The sequence below is a fragment of the Solea solea genome, chromosome 6, assembly GCF_958295425.1.
Source record: "Solea solea chromosome 6, fSolSol10.1, whole genome shotgun sequence".
NCBI lineage: Eukaryota > Metazoa > Chordata > Actinopteri > Pleuronectiformes > Soleidae > Solea > Solea solea.
In genome coordinates this window covers 10,240,995-10,256,722 of record NC_081139.1, presented here as the reverse complement: position 1 = coordinate 10,256,722, position 15,728 = coordinate 10,240,995, and the positions used below count along the sequence as shown (strand labels likewise).

Here is a 15,728-nt window from a genome sequence, read left to right as displayed (position 1 = left end):
GAGTAAACTCTATAAGCTCTGGGAAACATCTACTTGTATTTTATGCTCAGGTCATGAAGATATAATTCTGTGGATGCTGTAGACAGATTACAAATCCCTGATCCCCAATTTGAAAACAAGCAAAGCATTTGTATTGGAATAGAGTGCATAGAGCATTACAACAACATGCTGATATGCTTCTGAAATCCAGACATTATCTCTCCATCTGGATATAAATTGGGATTAACCACTGATTACTGTTGGTGGATAGAGGGGGGGAGCAATACTAAAGGCACAAAGATAGAGAGAGAAATCTTAGAAAGAATTGATATCCTCTACTTAAAGGAGACATATTATACCCTATTTGTCCAAGTTAAAATAGTTCCCTGGTGTCCTAATGAACATGTCTGTGACATACTTTGGTCAAAATACCATAAGGATGAAACACCATAGCAGTTCAATAACCCTGCCAAAACCACCCCTTTCAGAACGTTCGGTTTTGTGCCATGCCCATGCTTTTATTTTCAGTGACAGGAGCCACAGTTACGTGTCTGGCACAAAGGTTTTTCATTTTTTAAAAGATTGGGCTATGGATTATTAATATAATTCATATCTGTGGCAGGTAGCTCAGAAGGCAAAACATAAATTGAGATTATTTGCCTTTACTCATGAGCTTCTATTTCCAATTGCCTTAAGAAAAGATAATAATGAATATAAAATAAAATATTTGGGCAAGCTGTGCTATTACTCAACACGTTTTCTATTAAGTTCTGAGATTTTGTTCAACACAACAACAACATATCAGAACATAATGTGTACTCCTCAGAGTCTTTCCATGCTCTTAGGAAAGAAGAGTGGCAATAAATGATATTAAAAAAAAACAGATGGAACTTGACAATTTGTTTCCCTTTGAACACTGGAGTTGGTGTCATGGTGACCTCTGTAGAAGACTACATTCACCCAAAACCTTGAACCTTTTGATCACAGAAAAGACAAGACAAAAAAAGATGTTTAAAAGGCCATTAAGATACCCACAAAATGTGGCAGTTCAGTGTAAACTGAATAAAAAGCTTGAAAAATAAGTCTCCGATACATGCTCAGGGATTCAGGGATGTGTTGAGGATTGCAATGATTTGAAGTCTTACTGCGTCTGAAACCACATACCCTGTTTTTGTGCACGTGCAAAACTCGCCAGAAATGAAAGATGAAACAAGCTGGTAATAAAGAAACAGCGACACATACTTAAAATGTAGCCAGTCAAGAAATTGGCATGGGTTTGCCAAGAATTAGTTTGTGTTAAAGGGGGAGAGAGGCAGTTGAAAGTCAATGCTTAAATGTCCCTCCACAGTGAAGAGCAATGTGCCTGGAAAATGGTCCTCTTTTTGTATTGAAAAAGGAGGAAAATGATATAAAATATAAAGGGAAAATTGTCCTGTTGAAATGCAGGATATTTATATTTAAAGTGTGAGAGAACTACTGGTTTTTAAGTGGCTGTGTCTGAAGTCTTGAGTTTTGCAATTTAGTTTGCACCATTGTGGTATTTTGAAGGTGGAAGAGACCATTTTAATTTTTGAATAAGACGGAGAAGCTGGGGAAAAGGTGAGGAGTCGATCTGAGAGAACATGGTTAAAACAACATATACCCTGCTTTATGGTCTATTTAATTAAATGGGGACATCACTTTCAAGATGGATGCTGTGAATTTTTATTTTGTGTACTATTAGTGTTTTTTATTGTTTTATATTTGTAGTGTCTTTTGAGCAATCTTTACGAGTGCTATACAAATAGTATCTATGCATTCTTTCATTGTCTACTGCTTTATATTCCATGGGACCACTGGAGCCAATCCCAGCTGACATAGGGCGAAATGGCAGGTCGCCAGTCCACGCAGGGCCAAAAAACAGCAGAGACAAACAACCATTCACTCCCACTGTCAATTTATACTATGTAATCCTCTGCATGTTTTTGGACTGTGGGAGGAAACCGGAATACCCTCGGTCAAATCAACCTTCCTGCTGTGAGGCAACAGTACTAGGCGCTACTTCTCTGTGTGACCCAGAGACAAACAACCATTCATTCTAACATTCACACCTACAGTCAGTCAGTCAGTCAGTCATCATCTACCGCTTTATCCTCTGCCAGAGGGTCGCGGGGGGTGCTGTGCCAATCTCAGCTACATCGGGCGATAGGCGGGGTACACCCTGGACAGTTCGCCAGTCCATCGCAGGGCCACACACACAGATAGAGACAAACAACCATTCACTCTCACACTCACTCCTATGGTCAATTTGGAGTGTCCAATTTACCTATCCCCACATTGCATGTTTTTGGACTGTGGGAGGAAACCGGAATACCCTCGGTCAAATAAACCTTCCTGCTGTGAGGCAACAGTACTAGGCGCTACTTCTCTGTGTGACCCAGAGACAAACAACCATTCATTCTAACATTCACACCTACAGTCAATTTATCTTTATTATAATTAGTGCTGGGCGGTAAATCGGTGGGATAATGTTGTCAAAGACAATATGCTAGAATCTGACAGACAGTGGACTCACCCCATGATTGCTATTCAAGAGAATACAATTCAGTTAAAACAATTAATACAATTCAGGAGCTTTGACAAAATCAATAGTGATATCTATTATTATGAATATCTATTGAAAAACTAACTGAGTTTTTGTGAAACCTGTAGAAATGTATAAGAACTGGACATGATTAGGGGAAATGTGAGGGTTTGACTCATTTGATGTTACAGCAAAAGCAACATGCTGAAATACAGATTTCCTTTTTTTTACGTTTGTAATGCTGGGTACAGTGCAAACGGGTGAAATTAGTTTATGATAAAGCATGGTCAAATGGCCCAACCAGGAAATAAAATATTTCGATGGTTCTACGTCTTTTAAGTAAGGGTCGCGTTTGAGGAGTGTATAATATTTAAACCCCTCAAAGTCAAAATACTTTGTTTTATTGTGTTACAACAATCTGGGTTGAATCTGATCTGTGGACTGGGGCCTTTCAGTATTGACAATGCTTGCTCTCCCACAGACTAAGGACAAGGGGACTCTAAAATCAAAGTATGTGTGGTTGTGACTGTGCTTATCAGTCCACGTGTGTGTTGGCCCTGCTTGTCAAAAAGGAAATTATGTATTGTGAAAGGCTCCAGTAGCTCAACCCTGAACAGGATGGTAAGTATGAAGTAAGAGGAAAGGGTATCAAGGTTCCTGTTAACCACATAAAACAAGCAGTAACAATAAATCGCTCAGGTTCCAGAGAAAAGTTTGGCTCTATCAGATGGAGAAGAGGAAGTTATTTGGAATTTAGCAGTCTGATGGCCAGCGGAAAGTCTGTAGCATGCAGGTAAAATAATTTAGTAAAGTGTGCCCTCTGGTGGGTATAACGAGTAATGAGCAAATGTGAATGAGAGCAGGAGTTTATGCAGACTAAGCTTGCATAATCAAATACAATAAAACAAGTTTTTTGTTGAATAAAGGTTGCGAAATGTTCAAATCCAATGGGCCCTTTGCATGACAGCCATTTTGACATATCACAGCAAGAAAAGCACGTTTTACTGATCATAATAATGAACACAAGTGTTCAATTCATGTTATTCAGGTCATTGTGACAGTGAACCAGCATGCACAATGAAACTGATGGAGTTAAATGGAACTCCGCCATCATTAATTTGCTTATTTGCACCTTTTGTGATCTGTCAAAATGGCTGCTGAGCATGTTTTCTCCAAAGTGTATTGCCTCTATAACTGAATACCAAAATGTATTCAAACACTTAACAAGCTGAGTTGATGCCAACGAAACCCAAACCCCATAGAATATACTGCATTAAAAGGGATTTTCTACTGGAAAAAAAACAAAATAGGAGGGCTCGTCCGGGATTTGAACCCGGGACCTCTCGCACCCTAAGCGAGAATCATACCCCTAGACCAACGAGCCACGTGACCACTACATAGACAGTACTCTAACTAAGTGGCCAACGGCAAGGCGGTAACTACACACAAACAAACGACAAAAAAAAAAAATACTGCTGAGAAACACATACAAACAAATACAAATACAGTATTTACTCGCGATAGTGAGTAGCCACACGTTGTTTGCCTGTCTTTGTGTACTTACCATCACGTTGTGGTGCAGTCAACTTCCATTGAAGTGTTTTGTGTGTGTCCTAAAACATAAAGCAAAGCTGAACTAAGTTTACAACATCTCCTTTTCAACGTCTCTGCTTGTAAGCACCACATGTTTGTTTTAAATTCACCTTGACAGTTCATGAGACTTTCAGTGACGACATTTTGCCGACTCACAAATACACCCCACAGTGAAATGTTTTTCATCGACAGTTATCGGTAGAAATGAAGTACTCAAAGTCATGTGCTCATCATTGGAACGTTGATATGTCTTATTACGCCATCGGTTGAACGTCAGAGGTCGAGGCTACTTGGCTAGTAGAGGTGCAACAGGAAGAGAGGACTCACTCCCTGCTACTTCCGGTTTTGTTTAAATCCTGCTAGTCGTGAAAGCTAGTCATTGCTTTGTGTTTTATTAGTTTCTGTCTCAGTTTTATTATCCGGTAGATTTGTTGCAATATTCTGGTATTTAAACTTTATGTACAATAGGCTACCTAAAATATACATGATATACACAAGATAAAAAAAACAAACAAACAACAAATCTAGGTACATTTACCTGCCCTCTCAACTTTTTCTTTCAGCTGCATTTTGTCAATGTGAAACGTTGTGTAGTTACAAGTAAAATGCATTAATAGTCTCATATTTTAGAATCTTGATACCCTTTACAAATGCAGTGCTCCATTGGCCCAGTTACTGTTAAAAACGTTCTGTTTTGTGTCCTTGCGTGTTAATGTTTTCAATAAAATTAAGTTCAGATTAGTCTATAAATCTCTTGAAAATGTCTGGTGTAACAAATCAAAGTATTATTACTTGTTACAGAAATGTTATATTGTGCACAAATGTGCTCTTTCCATGATTTATATTGTGAAATTGTTTGGAGCAGGTTGCAAAAGTAGGTCTCACCATTAAAAGTTTGGGATGTGAAAGAATCTGGTCTGGTCATACTACCTGGAGCACTCTGATAGAGATCAGGAGGGGGTCAAGACTTTGACATGTGGATACTGTTATGATCATGTATATTAGAATGTACACTATATACACATTTTGTGTCCCATGTAAATGCCAAATCTCAAATATGACTGTAATATGATGCGTCTCAAAACCCGGATAATGATGCAAATGTTTTTATTACAAATATGGGCATTTGCCTTGATAAAAAAGGGCCAGATTAATTTCTAAAGGGTCTCCAGTGTGGATTCAAAGACCAAAACAAAGTATGTTGGGGTTTAAAACAAAATAGTTTGGTTCAGTTGGACCAGTCTTATTTGGTCCATTATTCTCTTATTGTAACAGTGTCTATAGACTAGTAGAGGCAACTTAACACAGCGCTTCAATGATTGTAGTTCTTGTTATGGCCACATGAGACACCTGCAGGTCACAGTGGAAGAAAAAAGCAGGTCATTGATGTTTGCATATTGATGCCTGGTGTCTGTGATGCACATATTCCTGAATGATCTAATATAAAGTAGCTGCTCGGATTGGCTGCCCTATAGAGAAGCTGTGCTGTCACTGGCAACACAAAAATCTGCAGCCCAGAAATAGTGACATGAACTGGTCCTCTGTAATTGGACGGAAAAAATGAAAGCACAGCGAGAGTGTGTGTATATATTTACTATGAGTGATGTGTGTATATGTGTGCTAATTGTTTTTGTGGACAAACATTCATGAAGTCTAAGTCTTTCAGGATGGCTGCTGTTGCTTGGTTTTCTCCTCAACTTTGTGTTTTTCTAGTTTTTTTCTTGTTTTTTTTTTACTGTGCTTTTTGTTTATTTGGACATTTCAATTCCGTCTTGTACTTTCTCCTTTGAGTTTAGATTTCTTTTTTGTTTTCCTTGGCTCTTTGCATGTTGGCCCTATTTTGTAGTTTTCCTCCCTGTGTTTTTTGTTTACTTTGCTTCCTGTTTTAATTTGGATTCTTGGTCTTTTTTTTAGTTCCTATGTTTTCCTTCCACTGTGATTGTCTTCCATGCCTTGATGTGATTCACCTGCGTCTTATGATAAAAAACTGTAACGTTGCCTTCCTGTTGCATTTATTCAGTCCTTTTGTTGGTTTGTCTGTTCAGTTTTACTGTTTTCACCAATTCTGTTTGCATGTCTTCTGCTCCCTGCATTTCCATTTTTTTTTCTTTTAATATTTGGATACAGTTTTTCTAAATCTTAACACAAATTTTGGTTCAACACCATCATCTTGAGGACATTTTGGTCATTCTTCACAATTTCTTTGAGAGTAAATACTTGGTTTTAAGGTCAGGGTTAAAATTAATTTCCAGGTTAATGTCCAAATTAGGTTTGGGGATAGGAATTTAGTTGAAATGGGTATGATTGGCATAACTTCGAATACTGCATTAGTGTTACTGGACTTTATTTAAATTAAGTAATTTTATTTTTGCTAAAGTTGTTGAAATGTCACATAATCAGTAATTGTCACTTTATTCATATGTAAGTTTTTCAACAACTTTAGAACTTGAAAGGAATTTACCTTTTAGTAAACCTTACCTTTTATGTATATATATATATATATATATATATATATATATATATATATACGTATACACTATCCATACGACCTTTATTGAGAAGAAATGTTTTTCAGTGATGCAAATAACAGACTTTATTATCAGGAGGCTGCACCAGACTCAATAAATTAAAACTTCAATGTTAAAGAAATTTGAAGACGATAATAATATTCAGTAATGTACAGAACAGCTGTTTAGACACTTAATTGATTAGGGCCTTTGTATGTATGTACTGTATATATGTATATATACATATATATATATATATATATATATATATATATATATATTTATATACAGCATCTACCCAAACATATAAAAATGGTGAATAACATTTTTTGTTTTAATGAATCCAACACTGATTCTTCAGACCCATTTGGCTTGGATGCTGGGTGACATGATATGTTTCACCCACGTCCACAGATGTCAGACACAAAGAGAGAAGGATGAAGCTCCCCTGCGTCTCTCGGTCGATGTCTCAGTGTACGTCAATGATGGCAGCCTCAGTTCAGACATCCATAGCAGGAGGGGTTGGCACATATTTCACAAGGATCATTAGGCGTGGTGATATACACTGGAGAGGGAAAGAAAACATCACATTCAAATGAGTTGGCCTGAAGTACTGTTTTTGTACGAGGGTCTTTTCTGTTAATCTCAATTATTGGATCCATATCTGTGTCTGTCTCGGCGGTGACAGTGCCGTCTGTGTCAAGTGACCTTGTTGTTTACCCAGATAGAGTTTGCACAGTTTTTTCATGAAGGCCTTTATAAATGGCATTACCATGACACTGTTAACTCATGGTGCAGCAGTTCGATTTCCATTAGAGAATGTGTTATGAAGTGTCCTTGAAACATGGTTTCACAGTGCTTTTGCATCCTCATGCATTTAACAAAGAAGAGGTAGTTTGACAGCTGTAGTCCAGGTAAATATCCAGATGTGTGCATTGATGTGGTCAACTAGATTTTCCTTAATTACTTGAAGATATTTCACCTTTGTTTCAAAATACATCTTCAGTTCTTTTATTTTGGTAAACAAATCATAACCTGGATGACTGAGAACTTTTACTGATATGTCACAATCAATTACATTCATTGCACACATCCTTATAAAATAAACCTGTTATATGTATGTGTTTTTATTCACTTTCTTGCTGAGAGTTAAACTGATTTGACCTGGCTCGCTTGTCTGAAGTTGAGATTATTGAACAGATTTAATTTATTCATAGACTTGGAAACCGTTTACGCACTGACAAAGGCACCCTTTGTTACCTTTGCACGTTGCAATCAAAGCAAGGCAAGCCTCTTGTGTTTCAGTAAAGATTAGATGATATTATATATGTTATTATTGTTAAATGATGTCAGTGCAGCTGAAGCCTGGTGCAGCTTAATTATTGTCCCTACCATAGAGCTCCACTGTTGTTTGAAAATGTGTCATCATGATTTCACAAACTGGGACAAACTTTTAAAGATAAATATATCTAATGACAACAAATGAATACCAATAATTCACCAGAATCATGTACTGTGTGATATAAACAGATGAATCGTGTTGGTACATTTCTCTGTGGGCTATATCAGAAAATAACTTTCAAGGAGCTCAGTGTTATATGTTAACATTTTAACATTCGTGCCAAGCTGAACAGTTTCCTTATGTATCCTTGGTGGAGTCTTACCAAGGTTGGAGAAAACAATGGCTGCTCCCTTCCCTTGGCAAACTGGCCGAAAGACCTGAGGCAGGAGAGGGTTTGTGCAAGCGGCTAAAACACTCGTCTCAGCGAGGCGAGGGCTGACGTTGTCATTTAAATCCATCAGCTCCTTCAGCTGCTTCACAGCCTCCAAGGGGAAGCTCCTGTCTCCAACCTGGGGGACAAGGACAAGATACTCAATGTAAACAAATCTGGGTTTTTCATTCAAATAACCCACTTGTTGTAAAGTCAAGGCATATGTATTTGTGTAGCACATGGTGTTGTTGAATGTGCTTAACAGAAATAAAAAAGAGTACATTACAATATTATCTCAAAGTGTGGTCCACGGCCAATATTTCTTAAGTTTTAAATTGCTGTAAAAAAAATATGAGCGATCGATTTTAAGAAATACTTACAAGGAATAAAACAAAGCATGACATTTAAATGATGTGTTATTTTTCTTTTATCTGACCAAGTGTATAGCAGGTAATGTTTATAACAATATTGTAAGTATCCAGTCAGCATGCAGGCCTAACATTTCAGCATTTGCAAACAATGGTAATTAGTAAGTGTGTTTTTATGTTGATGGATAATTATGCCCTTTGAGAGTGAGCACTTTGTTGTGAAGCTGAACCTTTCAAATATTACACGGAGACCAGCTGTGATAACTGAGTGCATGTGTTGAAAGATACGCACGTTTACAAATAAGACGAAGTGGACTAATTATTGATCTGCACTGGATTTTTGTATCCCATTGTTCACATGAATTATTGATCATAGTCTCGTGTGTGGATCAAAGTTTGGTTGGGCCTCAGAGGTTTTTCAGATTTCAAAGTGGGCCCCAGCGCTCTTAAGTTTGGGAATGGCTGATCTAAAACAAATACAATTTTGACTAAGTCTGATTCTTAAACATCAAAGGAATACAACAGGGATTTAAACAGCATACTCTATTTCTTCTAGATGCACTCAGTATATATAATATTCAGAAATAAATTAAGACATTGAATTAAAGAGTAAAAAGACAAACCGTAAAGCAAAAATACTCACCATGACCTGCACACCTAGAGCTCCACTGCACACACACAGCACCAAAACAACGACAACACTGAGGGATCTCATTTTCAGACGATGCAAGATGCCTCTCGCTTTAGAGGAGTGTTTCTTCTGTGGTTCTTCTGTGTAGCTGTGCTGCCTTTTATAAGGCGCCTGGACAGATTAGTGAGTGATTTATTAACAAAGACAATCTGGCAGGCTGGGATGAGTAAAGGTAGTGGGGGGGACACTGATCAGACAAAGATAAACAAAGACGCCTGTGCTCCCAGCGTTCTGGATCCTCTTTTTTAGTTTATAACTACTATCCTCTAAATTTGTTTATAACCCCTATCCGTGATGTTTCCTCCGTCAGCACGGTATTTTATTATTGACTATGGGTTTCATACCAACGCACCTGAGCCTTCAGTGTCGCCTCATAAATCTCATCTCCTGTCTTTTGTCCACAGATAGTCGTCACAGAGCTGTCTGATCTGATAAGCAGGTGGCTGTATACACAGCCCAACCATGTGGGTCCCTTGTTTGTATAGTTGTGATATTTGCAAATTATGACATTTCCCTTTTTACTTGTTCCCACAGCGAAAAGTTCGTCTTAAAAGACTCAATTTAAGCTCGCCCAAATCAATAATAATGATAAATTAATCCGTTATTTCAAAATATTAATGTTAATGTTAGAAAAGTAACTTTCATCAGACACTCTTGGACTTAACAATGTGTGATCTGTGATGTCATGATGTGTCACAGTCTGCGGCTCCTCCGTCAGCGATGGATTGTGGTCTGACTGTGTGAACTCAGGGATTGTTTCAAAACAGTAGTCACAAGTTCTTCCACAGAGGCTTCACATTTCTTTTTTCCCCTCCTATATCTAACTTTGAAAAACATTTTTGATATGTTAGGCCTTTTTCTGTGTTCTCTGGTTTCCTCCCACAGTGTAAAAACATGGGATTAGGTCAATTGGACACTCTAAAATGTCCAGGGTGCACCCCACCTTTCGCCCTATGTCAGATTGACACCAGCGCCCCATGCGACCCTCATGTAAAGTGACAGAAGAGGAGTGAGATATATAGTTCACAGCTAGTTGAAGTAGGTATAGAGGGTGAATAGTTATGCTGCAGCAATGGACAGTGTGAGATAAATGGAGCATTCAAATACAGGCCTGAGAAAATAAATGTAAATTTATGACGTGTGAACTTAAAGCTGCAGCACATAACCTTTGGTGATAATGTTCCTCTTGTCGTTGATATTATTCGGCTTCGGTCTGGTCTTCGTTAAGAGAAACGATGTCATGTTATTTGTAAGCTTCGTCTGAAAACCATCTCTGACAAGTAATACCATCAGACCTGACTGAGGGAGCGTTTGTGTGTATACACCAGTAGCACAAGCATGTCATATTGTTTGGGCCTTGATCTAAAACGTGATGCACAGATCAGCTCAGTGGTCAAGTCCAGCTTTTGTCAATTGAGACAACGCACCAACGCTTAACCATTTTTCCATCATTCATCTCGGCATCACTAATACTCCAATTCTAGCGCCACTTCATTGGCTCCTAGTTGGTTTTTGGAGTGATTTTTAAATGTTTTATTTTATTTGTTTTTAAATGTCTTCATAGTCTCTGTCCGACCTGCTACAGTCGTACACTCCCTCACACTCCCTCATGTTGGCAGATGAGTCATATTTAGTCATCCCTAAGACAACGAAGAAGGTTTGAGGTGTATGTATGTATGTATGTATATACATAACATCAATACATCATCTGCTGCTGAGCCATCATCCGGTCTCTGCCAAATACACACCAGAGCTGCAAGGTTGAGCAACAGTACACATATTTTAATTTCAAGATTAATCATTCATCCTCAATGCATTGGACATAAATGCTGAAATCAAACATCATCATCATGATCATCATCATCAAGGTATATTCACTCCACTGACTTCTGTCTTTAGCCAACCATGACCAGGCTGGGCCATGACAATTCACAAGGTCATCCCTCTGTCTATAGTCGTCAGGAGTCCTGGCTTTCTGGTGTGATTCCTTAAGGTCCATTCTATTGATCTCAATGTCTCTCTATTATCTGTTAGTCTAGCTTCATGCTCTGCCCACTTTCTGTTTTGTGGATCCATTCAGTGATGTCTTTAACTCCGGTTCATTACCTGACCAAATTCTATGCTTTATTCACTATGAATGATGCCTAATATGATGTGCTCCATTGTGTGTTGGGCCACTGCTCCAGGCCTCTTCATCATGCCATTGTTTAATGACAGCAATCAAACACGTTATTCAAACACATCTGTGACACATTAGGTCACGCAGTCACGTAACCAGCCAACTGTATCATATAAAGTGGTGTGTAACTGTCAGTGGTTATTGCGCTAAGACAACAAGGGAAGTTCTCTATGGGACGACACATATAATAGGTTTTTTTCAATGCGGTGAGCTTGATGGTGATTGTACAAATGTGGCAAATATGTCACTTCTGCTTCTCTGGGGGGCTTTATCCTCCACATTAGGGTCTTGGGGGGTGCTGTGCCAATCTCAGTTGACATAGGGCGATAGGCTTGGTATACCCTGGACAGTTCGCCGGTCCATTGCAGGGCCACATAGAGACAAACATCCATCCACTCTCACACTCTAACACATACGGTCAATTAATAGTGTCCAATTGACCTAATTCCCATATTACATGTTTTTGGACTGTGGGAGGAAACCGGAGAACCCTGAGAAAACCCACGCACACACGGGGAGAGCACGCAAACTCCATGCAAAAGGGCTCATTTGTACATACACTGCAAATAAAAAGACTTCAGTTTTACATAATAATCACATTTCCTTGTTCAAGTTGTTAGTTTGCAGAATTGATGTAAGGCCTGAAATTAGCTTCCCCTATTTCGAGAACCAGCAACCGCCACTGCTAAGTGTGGTTATTACGACTTGAAATATAAGAGCAGGCTGGAGTCTATGACAGTGGAAGCAGCAGCACCTCAACAAATGACTTAATCATAATCATAATCATAATCCAGCAGGTATACAACCCTGAGAAGCTGCTTCTCTCATAAAACTCTACAAAGACACCTGTAAATGTTTTCCCTCATCCTGCTCAACTCCAACTCAAATGACCTGGGGGGCCAATGAGTGTCTATAGTGTGACATGTCTTTTTGGGGAAAAGCAAGTGTTCAGGAGTATTTCAAAATAAAAGTTTCTGGCTTGATACGGACTGATATATATATGTAGTTCACAATAAAAATGTTTTTATGATGCAAAATGAATATATTATTAAGTTAGAGACCTCTGATGTAGAGAGGTTCAGCTGCTGGGATATGATACTGGTGGATAAACACTGAACAGAACGGAGTCAATTTGTTCCCCTTAAAACCCCGGAAAGGTCTCAGTCGTGCTACTCCCAGTTCTCTGTGCTGTATGTGTTTACAGATGCACACGCTCATGATTATTTTAATTACCTTCAGACATCAAGTATATATGTGTGAGTGTATAGCAGTATGTGGTGGATGCACAAGTGCTTTGGACTGACGCTATATCTGTTTAACGAGGTATTTCAGCTGAGTCAGATTCGATGCATCAAATAAATTATTCACGATGTGAGCATAGACGATGTGAGCTTGAAATGAAGGCAGGAAGGTTTCAGCAGACGTTACACGTATTGTGTTATTAAATTATAGTAATAATAGTGTAAAGGCCTGTGCTTGAACTTAAACACTATACAATATTAGAATTAGGGTTCAGGGGTGGCAGCCCATAATAACTTCAACTATTCCGATGGACACCAGTGTTCATTAAACCATTGGTAAAACACTGTTGTCAACGCGTCGTCAAGAATGTTATTGCAGTCGTAGAATCTGGACTTCATGCATTTATGGATGGGGGAGAGAGACTGATGAGGACGAGTGATGCAAGCGATGATTATTATTATTATCTTGTTGTTGTTAAGGTGGAGGACTGCAGTTTTGTTGATGTGGTTCTCAAAGGTGAGGTCGGTGTCAAAGATAAAAATCTTTCATATTTTTCAATCACTTTTATATTTGGTCCATTATGAGCCACATTTTCTGGTTTGCCTTGCTGTATTACATATTTTATATTCATAGTAGTATGTCCTGATTTTTCCTCATCTATTATTTACATTTGTTTATGTTTATATAATAAACTATTTTGTTTTATATGAATACTCAGTATATCCCACAATCTATGTCCATTGTAAATTAAAGAATAGGAACAAACAATTAATGGTCTGGCATTCATGTTACTCTTCAATTTATGATATCAAACAAAAGTGTTTGTTCTCACCAGGTTTTTTTTTTTTTTTTTTTTTAAACATACATATTCCTTGTAAAACATATTAACTTCAAAAAAACCTTAACACTGTGTGGTATTTTGTATATTTTCCTCTTCTTTCCTTACTGGTGTATTTTTGTTTTATTCCATCAACCTGTTCAGGGACAATAGATGCAAATTAGCTATAATCGGGCATATTTAGATGTCAGGGCCGTCTCAAGCCTTTGCGGGGGCCCTGGGCTGAACATTGTCACTTTAACGATAGTCAATGTGTGAACGCTCAATCTACCACACCCAACAACAATTGCAATAGTTTAAGATACATATCATACCTTAGAATAGTGGATGCTGATGCTGTTCCTGCTTGTGTCTGCAGTAATGACACCTTTAAAAGTACAATACTTCTGTCAGTTTTCAGGGAGAAATCCCGATGCAGAGATCAGAGATCATTCACTGCTGCATGTGCATCGAATGCAGCCTAACAGTAAGGAAGTGTTTAGGTTTACATGAGTCAGTCTGAAGGATAAGCCTTATTTAAGGGGACATGTTTGGTTCAGTAGCATGGATTCAGGAGTAAACCAAGCAAAGTAATGCATTGTGCATTGTGAATGCAGCCTTTTATCTGTGAGGTTGTGATGATCTATTTCTGCTCCCCACGGACCAAAATTAAATTAAAACAAGTAACTCAGGGCCATAACTTTAGTTACAAAAGTTAAAATACTTTTTCAACAAAATGCATCGGTGAAGGCTTTTTTTATTTTAAACAATTTTAATAAAAGGAAAAAAAAAAGAAAACACCTTGAAACACATATTTTCTCAGCTGAATGTAACAATGTAATTTTTTTAAAATAAAACATTATGAGAGAGAACTTCAAGTTGGAAAAATAAAGTACTAACTATATGCAACAAAAGAACAGTTTGTGAAAAAAATAGCAAATTTCCCCTAAAATACTATTATAATAATAATAATCAAAAGTGTCTAGCAGGACAGAGTCAGAACCACAGTATTCAAGGAAAAGAAAGTCATTGTTTCATCACTGCAGGCAGATGAAAATTCACATTTCTTAAGCTCGACCCAGTTGCTTCTGGCTTGCTGGCTTTGTTTAACAGCCAGTGCAGGCGGCAAATGCACAGATCTCACAGACGTCCATGGGAACCATATCTGAAAAGAAGACAAAAAACCCCAGAAAGATGACCGATTAGCCCGAGACACAGCTTTATCACATCTACCCTGATATTTATGAGCCGACATATTCACACAGCAGACTCACCTAGTCTGGTGAGAGATGCGGACGCTCCTCTTTGCTTACAGAGAGGCATGAACTCCTGTGGCAGCATGGGGTCGGCACAGAGGGACACAGTGCTGGCCCTGTGTCTTGGGTTTTGTTGTCCCATTGACCCTCTGCTCCGCATCAGCTCCTGAAGCCTCTTGACGGCCTCCAGTGAAAAAATCTGTCCATTTTCCTGGAGGAAGAGGCAGGATTTTGTATCAAACCAAAGTAGATGTCAGAGGGCCTACACACAGTTTTGCATTCCTTCACAGTAGAGAATGCAGGTTAGTATAAATGTCGTATGCGCAATCTAACCGACGTGATTTACAGCACATGCAGATATAAACAGCCACACCTCCGAATGAGTAAAAAAAGGTCAAAGGTACAATCTACGCAGGTCAACAGAAATGCTCAGCGATGCACTTACTTCGACTTGTACGGCCTCAGACGTCCAGCCGAGAGCCAGGACCAGGACCAGGAGAGTGATGGTGACAAAGGCGGCCTTCATCTTGAGAGTTGACTTTCAGTTTGTGTCGTACAGCTTTGCTGTCTCTTGGCATGTATGTGCTCAGCGGGTGCTCAGTTCAGTGTCTGCACTCCCTGTGTCTGCGAGCTCTTTTAAACCCTGCTGCCCCGCAATCATGTGACCAGAAGTGCTACAAATAGGAATTGTTCCTCGTGGGTAAATGATTAGCGACAGATTTTTTTTAACAGGGTTGTAAAGAGAAATTTATTAATCCTATACCTTGACCTAATCAACCCCCCGGCATTGCTTGAAAGTTCTGTTACTCAAAGCCATGCAA

General features: G+C 38.6%; 2 protein-coding genes and 1 non-coding gene across 3 annotated transcripts; all 3 read right to left on the bottom strand.

Moving 5' to 3' along the window:
- Nucleotides 1–3,854: 3,854 nt before the first annotated feature.
- trnap-agg (transfer RNA proline (anticodon AGG)) lies at nt 3,855–3,926 on the bottom strand. Its single transcript has one exon. It is a non-coding gene; the product is annotated as a tRNA-Pro (tRNA).
- Nucleotides 3,927–6,713: 2,787 nt separating this feature from the next.
- Nucleotides 6,714–9,505, bottom strand: LOC131461049 (guanylin-like). The gene is made up of 3 exons (XM_058632030.1): nt 9,366–9,505; nt 8,307–8,493; nt 6,714–7,207 (listed from the first exon to the last, which is right to left on the bottom strand). Exons 1-3 carry the CDS (start codon nt 9,435–9,437, stop codon nt 7,137–7,139), a joined length of 330 nt encoding a protein of 109 aa, XP_058488013.1. The 5' UTR covers nt 9,438–9,505; the 3' UTR covers nt 6,714–7,136.
- Nucleotides 9,506–14,626: 5,121 nt separating this feature from the next.
- Nucleotides 14,627–15,529, bottom strand: LOC131461053 (guanylin-like). The gene is made up of 3 exons (XM_058632033.1): nt 15,353–15,529; nt 14,926–15,118; nt 14,627–14,816 (listed from the first exon to the last, which is right to left on the bottom strand). Exons 1-3 carry the CDS (start codon nt 15,431–15,433, stop codon nt 14,758–14,760), a joined length of 333 nt encoding a protein of 110 aa, XP_058488016.1. The 5' UTR covers nt 15,434–15,529; the 3' UTR covers nt 14,627–14,757.
- Between the last annotated feature and the right edge of the window lie 199 nt (nt 15,530–15,728).

What these genes read in the sequence shown, in the direction of transcription:
- LOC131461049 (XM_058632030.1), bottom strand. Translation starts at nt 9,437, where the DNA reads ATGAGATCCCTCAGTGTTGTCGTTGTTTTGGTGCTGTGTGTGTGCAGT. An exon ending in CTCTAGGTGTGCAGGTCATG is followed by an intron (nt 8,494 to 9,365) that starts GTGAGTATTTTT and finishes CTTGTCCCCCAG; the next exon opens with GTTGGAGACAGGAGCTTCCC. An exon ending in CATTGTTTTCTCCAACCTTG is followed by an intron (nt 7,208 to 8,306) that starts GTAAGACTCCAC and finishes TTCCCTCTCCAG; the next exon opens with TGTATATCACCACGCCTAAT.
- LOC131461053 (XM_058632033.1), bottom strand. Translation starts at nt 15,433, where the DNA reads ATGAAGGCCGCCTTTGTCACCATCACTCTCCTGGTCCTGGTCCTGGCT. An exon ending in CTGAGGCCGTACAAGTCGAA is followed by an intron (nt 15,119 to 15,352) that starts GTAAGTGCATCG and finishes CTCTTCCTCCAG; the next exon opens with GAAAATGGACAGATTTTTTC. An exon ending in CGCATCTCTCACCAGACTAG is followed by an intron (nt 14,817 to 14,925) that starts GTGAGTCTGCTG and finishes TCTTCTTTTCAG; the next exon opens with ATATGGTTCCCATGGACGTC.